Source organism: Perna viridis, chromosome 15 (assembly GCF_037379345.1).
Source record: "Perna viridis isolate PV_CMFRI_1.1 ecotype Kerala chromosome 15, ASM3737934v1, whole genome shotgun sequence".
In the NCBI taxonomy this organism is placed as follows: Eukaryota; Metazoa; Mollusca; class Bivalvia; order Mytilida; family Mytilidae; genus Perna; species Perna viridis.
The window spans coordinates 6,231,247-6,249,216 of NC_142459.1; the positions used below are offsets into that span (position 1 = coordinate 6,231,247).

Sequence of the window (17,970 nt, forward strand, 5' to 3'; positions counted from 1 at the left end):
CCTTACCCTAGCTCAATCTCCTTAATTTAAATTAGATTGATTTTTGTGTATATGATTGGGAAGTAACAAAAATAACTACAATGTACCAATTTTTTAAAATAAAATTTTCATAACATTTGTATATCTTCACTTGTTATTCCTGGATTATGTTCTTATTGTATATCGTTCAGATTCTGGTTCTCGAAATTTCCAATTCAATTTCAGTACACAATTATTGGATATAAATTGATGTGAAACTGATTACTGTAAAGTTATATATATATAGAAATATATCTGTTAAAAAATTACTTATTACTTATTTTCCGAATTTATCCTACAATCAACGTCTTTAAATACAAATACAGTGTCGAATACACCTTACCTGTATTAAGATTTAGAGCACATGCTCATTGAATCGCATAAATATTCAAGGCACATCAATGATTATCCAAAATTAAATATTGTAAAGCAAAGCATTGCATATTGCTTCATTCACAAAAAGCTGCTTTCACCAATATCCTAGCAATGATATTTATACTGCAAGTAGGCTTTTCTTTAAACAAATAATGTGGAATAAACCATTGTATTTGTATGATATTATCTCCTTTGTAATCCTTTCTTTTCTATCAAAACCAAAAAGAATGACTAATAAGTAAGTATTAAACAGGTAAATTACATAGAATTCTTTTTCCTTTCATATATTTCAGTCTTTTCTTAACCCTACCGGTGCACCTGGTCCATGCTCCCAGTTTTAGTAGAGTCCGAGTTACTCATTTGCTTTTGTTAATTTGTATGTATGATTTTAGTTACTTTATGTTCTTTGTTGTGTATATCTGTTTTCCACGTCTGGTCTTTGTCCTTAGATTACATTCTTTTGCTTATCGCTGTAACCTTGGTTCCCTTGATTACTCTTTCTTAACAATGAAATGCAGTTGAAGGATGCAAATTAAAAAGATTATAACACTGTCAAAAAATATAAAAAATTAACTGTTTCAAACGACCTACAAATAAAATTGATAGTTGTCTGTACATGTATATGACAATTGTGATTTTTTAGTGTCCGTGTTGTTCGATTCTTTTTTTATTTGTACGTGTTCAATTCGTTATTAACGTTCTTTAGTGTGTCCGGTTTGTTTACTTCCATATTTTAGATCCTGGTTCTCCTGATTTCTAGTTCAATTAATTCAGAAGTATATGTCAATCCTTTGTTACAATTAGAGCCCCTTATAATTTAGGGTCAATATAGTTGTGTTCGTGTTTTTCTCTTTTGCCATTAGTCCGATAGCATTCAGTGGTCTACTACATGTATCCATGTATAATTATATTTGTGTGTAGGGTTTGCTTTGCCTTTTCTCAAGCGTCCGGTATATATTTTACATTTAAAACTACATATCCTGCGCATTACAAATACCGCATGCCATGTATGTGCCCATACAATTCGAATAGATATCGTGTTTTTTCTTGAGTTTTCAAAGTCTAAAGTGTTCGTCCCCCTGTCAAGTCGTCATATAATACAAAATTATCAAATAATTGTATAAAAGAATGATCCAGTTGGATGTTTAAAGGAAGATTGAACGCGTCTTTTCATCTGTTTTAAAAATACTGTTCTACCAAGTCAACAAGGAACAAACTCAACCTTAAATAGGCCTAGCAACAAAACTGTAGCTATCTAGGGTGTTATTCGCAATAATAATACACTCGTAGAGTTACAGGCTTATATAGGAACATTCTGCTTCTAATTTAATTAAGTGTATCAGATAAAAACATTCTTCTGAACTTTTGTAACCTGAGGTAATATTTTGATACGTACCTGGGTAGTCTAAATAACAATGGTGTGATTGTTTAATTCTATAAATATCTTGCGGGTCAAGAAAATTTATTTTTAATCGCATTTTAATATATTTATTTCCACTTCACTGTATGAAATTTTTGGACTAATGTCGGATTTTTTATTTTCCAATTTCTCAGGCCAGGAATATTTATTTTAAAGCACTCCAAGCAATAATATGTTAAATTTAGTATTATATTTTAGTTAAATTGGGTTACGTTATCGTATCTACATCTAACGGTAGGGTAAACATCCTTTGCTTTTCTAAAAAACAGAACCCTGCCTAGATGCTAACGTTTGCAAAACTAACAATCCGAAATATTCATTGTATATACAGTACTCGGATGGTGTAAACTTATCTTTCTATCGCACATTGTGTATGGTACATCATGCATCGTACACAGTATATCGTAAATGGTTCATGGAAATAGTAAAAAATAAGGAACGTTTCTGATTGGTCAATACATAATTTTGCGCTGCAATGTTTTTTTTCCCGGATTGTTAGCATTTTATATTGATAATTACTACTATTTAAACTTAAAAGTGGTTGTAGATTTTATAAAATTGCATATACCTCATGTACAGCACCTTAACATTGTATAATTTAGAAATTTCTCAGTAATTATTCATAACCATGTACCTTATCTTTCAATGGGCTGCAATGGGCAGTTACATGTAACTCGCACTTATGTCCCGAGAAGTTGTTTTATTATCATTAGACAAATTTAACAACAATAAAATACATGCTTATTTTAGCTGATCCTGAACTGAAAATAAAATGTTTTAAGTACACCCAAATGTTAGTAACATTGACAACACTTAGATATATAATCCACTTTATTTATTTTTTATTCGTAGATATTTTAAGAGTTATGGTATCCACCTGAAGTACTACATTTTCCCAAATATGTAATGTTTCGAAAAAGTAACAACTTTGTTGATTTGATAATCTAAAATTGAAAAAAAAAATGTTCGCATTATCCTATATAATTTTTTTTAATGTATTTTTTTAATTTTTATTTACATTCAAGGCCGAAAAAAATTCAAGTAAAATTTATAAAAATAACAATGATAATATATATATGTTTCTATATGGTCTGAAGAATTCCCAACAATGTTAGAACTGTCAAATTTCCAATGCAATTTTTTTTTCCGCGGGACTTGAACTCGTACCGCTGTGACATCTATGGCAACACCGCCTGCACAAAGTCCTGCGCCCTTGACCACTCGGCCAGCTAGGCTATATAAAAATATAGCTTTCGCTGGCCGGGTCATTTCTCCTCGTAGGATTAATCTAGGACTGTAACTTAGTACACGATGTATGGTAGTACGGGACAGTTCATTTAGATGTTATTATGTAGGATAGAGGATCAAATTAATGATGCATGTCACAACAAATCAATATTATACAAACGTCTCAGAATGTGACGACTCTATTCGCTACACTGCTCCATCGGATCAAATTGATATTGGGAATTTTTCAGACCATTCTATACGTATACATATCTTCCCTGTATCAATTTGATCCGATATATATATATAGACAAATAATATATATTTAGCATTTTTAGACATATTCGGAGTTATAGCATCTACATGGAGTACTACATTTTTTCAAGTATGTTATGTTTTTACAATTATTATTATTATCATTATTTTAATCTTTTTATTTCAAAAATTTCAAAACACAAAAACATGTTCACAATATCATATTTGCAGCATACGTTGATATTTGTTTTAGACTACAAACATATATTTTCTAGCCCCGTGCAGGTCCGGGTGTTAAAAGAATAGGCCTGCAGCAGCGCTAAGCTTGTCGTAAAAGGCGACTAAATAGTGCTCAGAAACCTAGCCGGGGGCTAGGCGCTCTGCCCACAGAGCAACTGGGATGTGTGCCCCAGGTGGTGGAATGGGGTACCCCTGGCGTGTTACATGCTGGGGTTGTCAGGCTATAATACGGAAAACCTGACCGCAAACCATAGTGGTGCACCGTGTTGGGAACGATGCCACGTTCCTCGCACGTTAAAGAACCCTACTGTGGTATTCGATAGGAGTAGGAACCTTTGCGCTCCGCCACAGGAGGCTAAATTGCCCGACCTTACCCATGCCCCTTTTTCCAGTGGCAATCAAAATTTGTCGACCCTATTATCCTTGTGACCCATCCTTTTTTTTCATTTCATGTTCATTTTGTCATCCATTTCATGTTCATTGTCTGAATATAGCTGAAATATTGCTGCTCGGACGTTAAACCCCAACAAACAAACAATATATTTTCTATTTTTAGATATCCACCTGAAATTCTACATTTTTTTTCCAAATATAGCATATTTTACAATTTTTTTATAGAAATTTTGTTGTTTTGATTCGAAAAGATGTTCGCAATATCCGGTTTCCGGCCAAAGTTAATATTTTGCCGACAAAAAACGTATATCATTCTGATTTTCTAGTATAACAGATGTTTACCCAGATCATACATAGGTTTCATTACAATTATAATATATACCACCCAGTTCTTATATAGGTTTCACAGCAATTATAATATATACCACCCAGATCATAGATAGGTTTTATTACAATTATAATATATACCACCCAGATCATATATAGGTTTCATTACAATTATAATATATACCACCCAGATCATACATAGGTTCATTACAATTATAATATGTACCACCCAGATCATACATAGGTTTCATTACAATTATAATATATACCACCCAGATCATACATAGGTTTCATTACAATTATAATATATACCACCCAGATCATACATAGGTTTCATTACAATTATAATACAAAGCACACAATATCAATATAGTAACGTAGCTAGATACAATTTACTAAACACTTCTGCCCCGTGCAGGTCCGGGTGTTAAAAGAATAGGCCTGCAGCAGCGCTAAGCTTGTCGTAAAAGGCGACTAAATAGTGCTCAGAAACCTAGCCGGGGGCTAGGCGCTCTGCCCACAGAGCAACTGGGATGTGTGCCCCAGGTGGTGGAATGGGGTACCCCTGGCGTGTTGCATGCTGGGGTTGTCAGGCTATAATACGGAAACCCTGACCGCAAACCATAGTGGTGCACCGTGTTGGGAAAGATGCCACGTTCCTCGCACGTTAAAGAACCCTGCTGTGGTATTCGATAGGAGTAGGAACCTTTGCGCTCCGCCACAGGAGGCTAAATTGCCCGACCTTACCCATCCCCCCTTTTTTCCAGTGGCAATCAAAATTTGTCGACCCTATTATCCTTGTGACCCATCCTTTTTTTTCATTTCATGTTCATTAACATTCATTTCATGTTCATTGTCTGAATATAGCTGAAATATTGCTGCTCGGACGTTAAACCCCAACAAACAAACAAACTAAACACTTCTTGTTTCCCTTTCTATTGAATTCATTGATTGATTAATTGATTTTTGTTTTGGTAAAATAAAAGTTGATATATGTTTCCTGTTATATGTCAGAAGAAAAATTGTAGTTTATCAATTCATTCTATTTTATTTAGTTATTTTTTCCCAAATTTAATAGCAAACAACTTCAAAAACATTTTATTAACCATCCGGACTTTGTTGGAACCGCAAATTGACTACTTCCTCGTGCATCTATACAATCTTTGGTCGTTTGGCGGTATTTTGTGTTGTTTGTTAACTTTACAAATGTCAGTTGGGGCCCAAGCAAGAGTCGGTCAGGTAACAAAAGACAGATGTATAATTTTTTTTGGCCTTATTATCTTCTCTGTCGTTATCCTGAATCTGACCCAACCAGTCTTTGCTCTATGTGCCGCGTACTCATTTTAGAAGCAGTGACAAGGAATTTTAATGTCTTTGACTCCAGCGATATAACATTTTCAATCTAAAAATTACAACATACATAAGCAATTAACGTAATGACATGTGATGAGGGTAAAGGCAAATAACTCGCAAATGATAAGACAAACAACATATAGCAAAAAAAAAGTCATCAAAGTTTGCAATAAGTATCTGCACAATTTATTTATCTGTAAGCTACTTCTGTTCCATGTCTTCTGCATCCTCATGACTCAATTTGTTTTTGCGAAGGCGTCGTGTGAAAAGAGTGTGACATAGTAATAGAACAAGTTCAAGGATCTCCCCCATGCTAATTATAGACATGCCTATCCAAAGTCCAAGTGATCCGCCAATGTTCTACAACAAGTTCTCCTCCTAACAAGATACAATTATGAATCAGTGATACTTATAAGAATGTATTAAATACTGTATTGAAATTTTGTTTTATGACGTCTTTCCTATGCGTAAATGACGTTTGAAGTCGTAAGCCTATTATGTCTACTAAAGACAGTCAATATTTAATTTATGTTAATACTTATTTGCACCATATAAAACTGAATTCGATGAGTTTTTGACATGCATGAATCACCTTCTGTCTGATATTAAGAAAAACAGTTACTTAAGTTATGTTAAAATATATTTGCGTAATATGAAATAAATACAACATAAATCAGAAATAGTGTCAGACACATTTTAGGAATATGCATTTTCTTGGCTTATTTTTTGAAATAAATTAATAGTTACTTTTCCTGAAGAAAAATTACAATTTGACTTTGACATCAATTTTTATTTTGGAAATGCCTTTATTGTCAGGACCAATGCGATGGTTTCTAATTTGATATTGTCAATTACTAAATTGACTTTCATTTACCTTTGACCTTTCTTTTTGACTATTGCCAAGTTTGCATCAGTTCGATAATTTTGTTCTACCCTTCACCAATATGAATGACATTTAAAGAATCGGATGGAATCAGATGAAAATCATAAAGATGAAAATGAGGATGATATTGGGAATCTTGGACGGCGTTAAACCTTAATATTGTACTTTTTAATAATTTTATATATTTACTTTCTTAGATAAAACTGCCGGTCCTTATAACATCATACAGACAGGTAGGAAATTATATATACCTCGCTTTCAAAGTAAAAATGTGACGTCATAATTTAGGAAGTTGTGTATGTATTTGACAATTTTGAATTGTCGACCGCGTTGCCGGCCATTTTAAAAATGGCGGCCGAGGCGCACGCAATTGTTTTTTCGGGATTTTGTTTGGAACATTGAGCTCAATATATATACCAAGTTTGGTCAAATTCTGATCAGCAGTTTTTGAGATGTTTGATGTTCAAAATTCCGGTGTAAAAAAATGTGTACTTTAGTCCGGCGGCCATTTTGAAAAAATGGCCGTCGGACTAAAGTACACATTCTTTTTAAAGTTTTACAACCTACGAAGAGTAGTTCTAACTTCTTGACAAATTTCATCTCAATCAGACCAGGCACTTTCGACAGAAGAATCAAAATAATAATAATAAAAAGAAACACAGTAAAAAACAATAAGTCACCGCCACTTCGTGGTCGGCGACTTAAATATATAAATTGATTGGTCGCCATAAAAATTTCAATGCACCTCAGCTACGCTTCGGTTTCTAACATTTATTTATTTTTTTTTTTTTGGAGGGGGGGGGGCGGCTATATATATTTCCATATTACCCTAAGCAGCATGAACTATTTGTTAAGTAGGATGGTTAAATTACCGTTACAGCAGGTTCTTCCACTGTAAGCTCATCAGACAAGGATGTCAAATAGATATTTAAGGCGAGAAGACTCCTCCTAATATAACACAGATAGCAAGAAACAAGTTAAGGATATTCGCTGCTCATGTTAGCCATTTTTGTCAGATTTTCGGACAATCTCTTGTTTTGTTCATTCCATAGCTCTAATATTGTTCTAATTATTTTATTAAAGACACCTTAAACTATCATTTTGAGATTTATTGAAATTGTTGTTATTTCTTATGTGTTTTTTTAAATACTAAAACTGCTGTAAAATAGAGTCAAACCCTTCTTTCTACGAAAGTTTCTAGGATGACAAATCGAAATATTTCACAACCCTTAGAAATCTTTGTTATTCTAAAGTTACAAAATAAGGTACATTAGTTGTTAAATTAAAATGTGATGCAAATAAAAGTAAATGTAAATATTATAAGTATAAAGATCGAAATATGATTTGTTGACAATTTCAGTACCAACAAAAGATCTGAAAAACTGAAGCTAAAGTTGTCACATTCTGATACTAAATTTCACCACGTTATAGTACTGTATAGTTTTTTTTTCTTTAAATGAAATTAAGTTGTAGTCTTTGTAAGATATATGCAAATTCTGTTGTATGTAACACATCCCAAATTGTTAAGTTGTTTTACAGGTCTATATATGTTGAAATATGTAACTTTTTTTCCAATCTGTCTGCTCTTAGGAAGTAATCCACATTGAACATTCTGCTGTTTCTATTGTATTTTAGTGTCATTTAGAGAGTTATCTTCCTTAATTCCCATTGTATTGTAGTGTCATATGTAGACTTTCCAACCATGAATCATATTTTCATGATTCTTATCTGGAGTCCTACTTAAAATGGGGAGATGTCATGTTTTATAATGATATTTTTGTACCATTGGAATCAAACTAATCCTTGTTAGTACCAATTATGCATTATATAAAATATAATAAAATAATAATATAATGCATTAAGCGTCACTGTGCGTGAAGTTTTTGTTGAATTCCACAGTACATACATAACTTTTATAGCGACTAAAAATACTCACTTATAACTAGAGTAGTTTAATCCTCGCTTGTCAAATATTTTCTCAAGGAAGCCTACAAATTTGGTGGCTGGCCAGGTAGATGACGTCACAGTTTTCTCATATTTTAGTTGGCTATTGGTAAAATGAATATCAAAAATGAAACACATTTAAGGAGGTAGACCTAAGCTAAGGGACACAACTCCTAAAAATCATTAGAACGTTTGTATTCAGTATTTTGCATCAATATTATGTAAGCATCTAATTAACTCGGATTGATTTTATTTTGCTTCAAACAAAAGCTTGAGAGGCTTTGTGAAATTGAATATGATACAAACATATATACTTTCTTGCGATCTCCTTCACAGAGATTATATTCGCTACTTAAAAGCTTTCCACTTCAAAATCCAAACTCCATCATGCAAATTAATATAGAACATTTGTGCAACAGCTGCACAGTTTTGCAACTAGTAGGGCTCATGGTCTTGTGATTTTTTTCACATCCTGTATAACAAAGCGTATAATATTGCGGTGTGATATATTGTGAATCAGGAAGAGGTTGTAGGTCCTCCAAGATTTCCTTTCTTTGCGACCTTGGGATATTTAATGTGCATATATGCACAAGACAATGTTTAAGCAGTGGTCTTCGTAATAATCTTGCAAATACATGTACTGTAAAATGTGATATATCTCTAAAAAGGCTGCATATCTATACTTTTGTTATGAAGTTGCTTTATAGATTTATATGATGAAATTTGTAATTATTCATTCCAATCAGTCTGCTCTTAGAAGATAAACTACATGGAAAATCCAACAGTTTCTTTTGTATTTTAGCCCTGTGTGGGTCCGGGTGTCAAATGAATAGGCCCGCAGCAGCGCTAAGCTTGTTGTAAGAGACGACTTAATGGTGCTCAGAACCCTGGCCGAGGGCTAGGGCGCTCTGCCAACAGAGCATCTAGGTTGTGTGTCCCAGGTGGTGGAATTGGGCAACCCTGGGACATTACGTGCTGAGGTCGTCAGACTAAAATACGGAAAACCTGGCCGAGAACCATAGTGGTGCAACGTGTTGGGAAAGATGCCACTTTCTTCGCATGCACGTTAAAGAACCCTTCTGTGGTATTCTCCCGAAGTAGGAACAATAGGACTCCGCCTCAGGAGGCTAAATTGCCCGAACCTACCCACCTCTCCCTATTTCCAGTGGCAATCAAAATTTGTCAACCGTATTATCCATATGTCCCATCCAATTTTTCATTTCATGTTCATCGCATGAATATAGCTGAAATATTGCTGCTTGGGCGTTAAACCGAAACAATCATCTTTTGTATTTAAGAGTCATTTAGATAATTATTTCCCTTAACATTGAATTCTATAGTACATTCTATATAATTTTTATCTCCTATGAACAAAGGTTATATAAATATATATATATATATATATATATATGAAAAGCCGCGTGTTACTTCCGGTTTACTATGACATTTTAACAAAATATCAAAAATAAAAAATGTAGGCTTTCCAATAATGAATCACATTTTTCATTGTTCTTATGTGGGGTGCAACTTACGATTTTCACAAGGTAAGGCTTTTGGGTAGAACAAAAGAATTGTCCGCATTTGAGTGTACAATAAGCATGCTCACCGACTTCCTTGTAGTTAATACGAAAGAATATTTACTCATGTAAATGACTCTCTCACTTACCTACATGGGCTTATACAGTTACAGTCTGACATGCTTTGTTGAACACGCTCCATGCAGTAAAAATCTACAAAATTAGGCTAAATAATGACAATTATCAAATGAATCACAAAGTAAGTCAAAGTTTTGAGTGATCATTTATCCAGCATTTATACATGCCGTATTCATTCAGCTTGAATCATATGGCTGGCAAAATCCAATTAAATTTAGACAAAAAGAAGCAGATAATTCGTGCAAGATTGTATCAATGCATTTACAGTACTTGTATGGGGAAGTTACAACTAATATAATTACTGTTATTTTAAGTTAAAGAAACGCATCAAACTGAATTGCTAAGTATCCTTTTTTTTCGTTCACAAATCGACATATTTTTTTATAAATATTTCATAATCAAACATATATTCAAACAAGTTTATATGACATTATCAATGACTTAGGACAAATACACGTCAATCATGGATTAAAGGGGTATAAGGGGAAATAGAACCAATAGTTCTTACCTTTATCATTCATACACATACTTTGATGAATATTTTCAAATTTATTTATTGAACAGTTGCAAATGCGTAAAACATTCTCTTGTATGCATTTCTCGAAGCATTCCTTCAATAAAACAAAAAATTCTGCCGCTAACGTGTATTTCCTACGATGGATGCTGCAATTTTGGGTATATAATATAGCAAACCCTGTAATGATCTCTGTAATAATCAGGCAGTAGATGAGTTGTGGAATGAACTAATTCACTACCTTATTATTGTAATTGGACTATTTGTATCATCCGATTAAAGGAATAAAGACTTCTTTCCCATATCATTTTGGTCACTTTTGTGAAAACATATATACTTTTAAATGAAATGAACAACTAAGAGGCATGTAACCCACTGTTCTAACATTCATTATACATCGAGTTACGCGAAAGTAATGAAGGGAACCAAGACTCCAGCGGAAATTAAAAGAACGTAATCAAGGGATAAAGACGAGACATAGAGAAACATACAGCAAAGAACATAAAATAACCATAAAATACGTACAAAGCAACACAACTAAATGTGCAACTCGAACGCCACTAAATACTAGGACCATGGACCTGGTTCACCGTAATAGTAAGCTTCATCTGTTTTTCTAGAAACACCCACCGAGCTGCTCACAAATAGCCAAGTCCGGGGTAGACGACAGAGGAAAGAAAACAGTGACACCTTGAACAAATTGGTTCTCATGGTGCAGAAGGATACACCGTAAAGATCCTCGAGTTCATGATGACGACCATGAAACTTCTTTAGTGGTGACTTTAGCAACATAACATAATTCCAGAAGCGTAATTGTTTAAGCTTGGATTAAATAGTTGCCAAATCTAAAATGGAATAGACTTTCTTCAGTGAAAGTTTATTTTTAGATCGGCGGTGTTGTAGATTTTACTCTTTTTTCCTGATCCTTAAAAATAATTGTAGTTAAATTAACGTCGTCATATCAGAGGGTGATTACTGGCTATCTTTATATTAAAAAATACGTAGAAAATATTATTTGTCTAAATAATAGAGAAAATATATAATATATGACTATTTATATGGATGATAGAAATGCATATTAGTCCATTTCAATTCTGAATCTGCTCTTTATACATATATATATATAAATATATTTATATATGCTCTTTTGTGTTTCGTTGGAAAGCAGTGATGAAATTTCTTACGAATCTACTGTTAAATCGGTTCCTGCCATCACATTTCGATCGCTCTGGTATTCTTTCTATCGATTTCTAGAACAAAGAGTAATCAAGGGAACCAAGGTAATAGCGGTAATCAAAAGAATATAATCCAGGGACATAGACCAGACAAGGAAAACAGACACATAAAACAAAGAACATAAAGTAACCAAAATCATACATAAAAAGTAACAAAAGTAAATGAGCAACTTGGACTCCAGTAACATTCGAAATGTTTACAATGTGGCATATTGAATGGTTTAATTGACTTCTTATTGTATTGAAAGAAAAAAAAATTATTTCCTTATACATTGTGATAAAATACTTGAGATTCTACCATAAAACACCGTGTAGCGGGTTATTTTGTAAAGTTTGGCGATTTTTAGGTAAACAAGTATATACTCCCAAAATTTTGGCGATTCTATTTTTTGCGGATGCTAAGTTGTGCTTTAAATACTCAAGCTCAGATTAAATACTTCGCGGTATTAATTTTGGCGTTTTCAGACAGACCGCTGAATTACGCCAAAATTAGCACCCTGCGGAAATTTTCCGGTATACTGTTTGTAAATGGTGTGGTGTATTTTCCACATTTCTTATCAATTTTACTGAATGAACCAACACATTTGGAAAATGACATTCTCTGGACTCACTTTAATCACTTTAATCATTTTAATCATGACCAAGATGTACTTTTTACGCAAACTGCAATAGATTTCCACCTATTTCGCCTATCACAGGAACATTCAAAATTACTTGAACGCATCCATGAAGTTTTCGATTGTTTATTTTTACTTTGTGACCAGCGACCATTTTGGAATTTTAATAAAATCAATCGACAGCACGTAGAGTGATACATTTTAAAATCAACTATTTGTATGAACTTTCTGCGATTTATTTTCTATTTTCAACCAATTTTCTCCGAATGCAGCAAAGTTTAAAATTATAAAATGTTTGTGCATATCTACACATGTACTATGGTGATTAATTTTCTTTTGCCAAGTATGGCTAAAATTATTTCAGCCGTTTCAGGCGGATTCTGCGGACAAAACAACGGTTGAAAGAAAGCACAAATAGAGCAAAGCAAAAACTACATTCATTTGGGAATATAAGAAACATAGTAACACACATTTTTTTCATTTTTTTTCAGGTGTTTCTAGAAAAGCAGTGGACGCTTACCCTACCGGTGCACCTGGTCCATGCTCCCAGTTTTTAGTGGAGTCCGAGTTGCTCATTTAATTCTGTTACTTTGTATGTATGATTTTAGTTAATGTTCTTTGTTGTGTATGTCTGTTTTCTATGTCTGGTCTTTGTCCCTGGAATACATTCTTTTGATTTCCGCTATAACCTTGGTTCCCTTGATTACTCTTTCAATTCTGAATTAGTAGTAATTGGGTCATAATTTGTTTAACTGTTAAAAAAATGCTACTGAACCGTTGAAGAGTTTTACTTGGACAAGGGAAATTTCAGTTTGCAATCCAGTAGCCACAGATAAACCACTGTTTTGTAGAAATGGGTCTGTCCAAGGTTTGTGGATGGATAGCCTGATTCCAGCATCCTGTACAAGGTCGGGAATGTAATCACTTTGATTTACATTAAAAATCAATTTGAGGGCTATTAGAATAGACAAAAATATATTTTTTTTATTATGAAACTGTTTTCGTATGTGTAATGTTTGGTTGAAATATGCTGCATGCATGTACTAATACCTTTTAAAACTGGTGAAGGTTCTAATCTGGGTTTTTTAATATGAGTTACATCTTTGTATACTGTCAGTCGGTCTACGAGTTTTAACTACATGTTTTCTTTCTTTTATATGTATATGTAGACACCTGGGTGATTGTATAATTGAAATTTCCATAACATTCTTGCTTCGCTGTGCTCATATTTTGTTGTGTATGTTTAATTTCTTTATCGTATTTCTGGCCGCTGAGTACATAGAAATTTCTTATCCAGTAAATTCTACATTGAGTGTGGAGTCCTGATTTTATACTATGAACACGAGAACTTATTCGTTATTAGCATTTTTAACTCAGAGAGTCTCTCTATGTATCAACATTGGAACGTTCGAATTCAGCATTTTACGTCAATCCAATGTAAGCATCAAAGTAACTTGGACCGATTTTATTCTGCTTCAAATGAAAGCTTGATAGGCCCTGGTAAAATTGAATATGATACAACCATATCACTGATTTCAGGAGATATGTCCCCTATCCTAGGTCTCCCTTCTTAAATAATATTGAATTCCCATTAACACTAACCAACCTCACCGTTACTATTATCCCTATCCACTGAAAAATTCGAATATCCCAGTGAATTTTTCTATAATTGGATTATCCACATTGTATATTTTTATCCTCTTCAAAATTAAAAATACTGTTGCGAATGCATTTTAATTCATTGTTAAAATAATTGACAATTTTAAACTGATATTTCCATTCTCCCCATTCCAAAATCCCACTTTTCTATACAAAATCACCATTTCTTATCGGTCATTTCCCATCTCATTCTGATTGCCATATACAATGGACGATCTTTCAAATTTGGAAATCATTCTTTAATTTATACTTAATAATACTTTTCTCCACTTCCGGTAATGATTATTTGGAATAAAATAGCAGGTCTGTCGATAGAGAGCTAGGGGTAATGCATGTCGAAAATATTTTTTGATTGATTGTAAGTGGAAAAAAAAGATTTTAAAAGCTCTTCAATTATTTCTCCAAATAGAAAATTAGCGGCAATTATGATCTTTTTGGAAGATCAATAATATTTCAGACGAAAGTTTTATTATAAGAGTATGGTTATTTTTCAACCAGTTTTTGGTCCCGTATGTCTGTTGAAATCTGGAACCAATCCGGATTTCCCAATATGGAATATTGTCTACAGTATCAGAAGTTTTCCAAGCAAGTAATGTAAAGAAAAACAGCTATTATACGAATTGACTGAAAAGATAAATCAGTTTTTCACCTCGCGCACTAATACATTTTAATTCTTTTTTAGAAAAATCTTTATCATTACTTTCCAGCCCCTAACAAAGTACTTAACAAATGACAGAAAATAAATGAGAATTGCAATAGCCTGTGTGTATAATAGTATCTAACTGTATACCAAACAATGGTCCTGATCTTTTGCTGATTAATGGTTTTGATGGAAATCTGTAGCAGTGTCCAAAGTAAGGGTCGAAGAATGGTACAAAATTACTACAAAAAGATTAAATTACATTTCTATACTTCCCACCATAGTCATCTGAATTTACAATTGAAACTAAGCGCATCGTTACTTAGAATGATCAGTAGTGGACACATTACATTATTTGAAAAGAGACATTTAAATGCTAGTAGTCCTTTGTTAATTTGTATAACGTTAAATCAGTTTCTTTATTTCATTTTTTTTGGCAAGGGAATCTGACCTTTTTAGGTATGTTCGAAACTGAACACCTTCGAATGTTTATTTTTAAACCTCGATAAATAGAAGTGGCAATAGGGTTCGGTTTAGACAGGATTTCTTTATATATTGTATGCATATATTAAGAATGTAGACCTAAGGTAAGGGACACAATTCTTATAAATCATTGAAATGTTTGTATCATTTTACATCAATATCATGTACATGTAAGCATCAAAGTGACTTGGATTAATTTCATTCGGTCTAAAATGAAAGCTTGACAGGCCTTGGTTAAATGAATATAATACAAACATATCACTGATTTCAAGAGTTTTTATGCCCTTTACCGTAACTTTACCTCCTCAAGTACCAGTGTTAATTCAGTTATTCTTTTTTTTTTTTTTTTTTTTTTTTTTTTTTTCAATTTGCATTAGATAATTTATATTTCAAGTGTTATGCAGTCGGTTAAACATGGCATGATTAAATCACCATTTTGCAAGTATAATTTGAATATTTGCACCGTCAGAATCAATGTAAAAAAACAAGATTATCGATATCATTTTGGTAAATTGAGTTATAATATAATTACAATACACTGAACATGAGCATTTCAAGGGCATATTACTCTGTTCAAACTTCATTCAACATTCTATTGAAAAAATTATGGGCAAATCCAGAGATGCGGGAATCAAATGAAGGTCTTTTCAAATAGAGATAAAGTATCCTTAAGCGAGATAATAATGTAGGATCGGTGGGTTTTTGACACACATGTTTCTGATTTTTCATTTTTTTTTCTGATTCTTACAAAGACTTGCACTCAGGTAGTACTTCAGATAGATATTAATGACATCAAATATCATTAATTTACTCTCCTCAGATAAAAACACATTGTCACCTTTTCCTTGTCAAGGCGTCATACTTGAAATAAATTCGTTTTTGATTGCCATCGGAATCCTGGTTCCTTTGACTTCACTTTATAATATTGGGTCAACGTTTACATTTTTAAAAGCTTTTTTGTAGGTTTAAACTGGCCTGGGTCTGGTATGTCATATAAATACTAGTAGTAAAAGAATAGGCCTGCAGCAGCGCTAAGCTTGTCGTAAAAGGCGACTAAATAGTGCTCAGAAACCTAGCCGGGGGCTAGGCGCTCTGCCCACAGAGCAACTGGGATGTGTGCCCCAGGTGGTGGAATGGGGTACCCCTGGCGTGTTACATGCTGGGGTTGTCAGGCTATAATACGGAAAACCTGATCGCAAACCATAGTGGTGCACCGTGTTGGGAAAGATGCCACGTTCCTCGCACGTTAAAGAACCCTGCTGTGGTATTCGATAGGAGTAGGAACCTTTGCGCTCCGCCACAGGAGACTAAATTGCCCGACCTTACCCATCCCCCTTTTTCCAGTGGCAATCAAAATTTGTCGACCCTATTATCCTTGTGACCCATCCTTTTTTTTCATTTCATGTTCATTTTATCATCCATTTCATGTTCATTGTCGGAATATAGCTGAAACATTGCTGCTCGGACGTTAAACCCCAACAAACAAACAAACAAACTTCACTTTATAAAATTGGGTCAACGTTTACATTTTTAAAAGCTTTTTTGTAGGTTTAAACTGGCCTGGGTCTGGTATGTCCTATAAATACTAGTAGTCCTTTGTTAATTTGTTTAACGTAAAATCAGTATTTCTTTTTTGACAACGGAATCAGACTTTTTCTAACTGATTTTAAGTGTGTTTAATTATGTAATATTTTTCCACAGTTGCCAGGGAGTTAGGTCACGCTACAGTACTTTAGCCCCGTTGCATTTATTGCGCCTGCCCTAAGTCTTTAATGTTGTCTTGAGACCAGCTGTAGCCTGCCCTTTGGTGTGAGGTTTTCCTCAACATTCCTTGAAGACGAAGACCAATTGGTGGCCTTGAACTGAAATTTTATAGTTCTTCATTTTGTTCGAAATTGTTGATTTTAGTGACAGAATAATGTATGATATTCTCAAATGTGTAGATCTGAATATGGAAAGGACAGCTGTTGCTTAAAAATGTAATATATGTAGATTGAAAAAGCATCGTTTGTTTGGTGTTTTTTTCTGCACCATGAATCACTTTATTGTGGGTAGTGTCTGAATTTTGTATGGACTGGCACTAATTAAGCTTTTGTAACAGAAGTCAGAAATAAAATGTTAGAGTTTTGTCACCTACCTTGCGTTACATGGACGACCATCGTAGATACAGCTAATAACAAAGTCACTGAAGTCAGGAGTTATTGCTTTTAAGTTTTCCAAGGCAAATTCCTCCTTACCATAGCCAAAAACATTTAGGAATAATCTGACTTTTTGTTCTGCTTTACTAGCAAGTTGAAACGGTGACACAATAGTGGTAAATTTATGGGAAAATCGCATTACTTCCTAACTGCATACATTATTTCCGACTGAACGTGTGAGAGCATCTAAATGTATAGAAGACAGAGTGATCAATGGAACCAAGATTCTAGCGGCAATCAACAGAATGTTATCCAAGGACAAAGCCCAGACATGGAAAACAGACACACACAACAAAGAACATAAAATATGCAAAATAATACATACAAAGTAACATATGTAAATGAGTAACTCTACTAAGATATGGGAGCATGGATCAGTTGCACCGGTAGGGTAAGCGTCCTCTGTTTTATAGAAATAACCATCGCATTGCTTATAAAAACAAGTCTACGGTAGACAAAAGAGGAAAGTAGAGGAACTGCTTATTTTTGTAGTATAAGAATTTATCACTGGTTTAATATTGGTTTTATTAATAG

General features: G+C 33.6%; 1 protein-coding gene across 1 annotated transcript; it reads right to left on the bottom strand.

Annotated features, from left to right (window-relative positions):
- Positions 1-5,809: 5,809 nt before the first annotated feature.
- Positions 5,810-17,575, bottom strand: LOC148596713 (epithelial sodium channel subunit beta-like). The gene is given in 8 exon segments (XM_088564310.1): positions 5,810-5,986; positions 7,364-7,439; positions 8,428-8,538; positions 10,102-10,178; positions 11,789-11,854; positions 13,248-13,411; positions 14,906-14,997; positions 17,376-17,575. Coding segments are annotated over 8 exon segments (963 nt in total).
- Between the last annotated feature and the right edge of the window lie 395 nt (positions 17,576-17,970).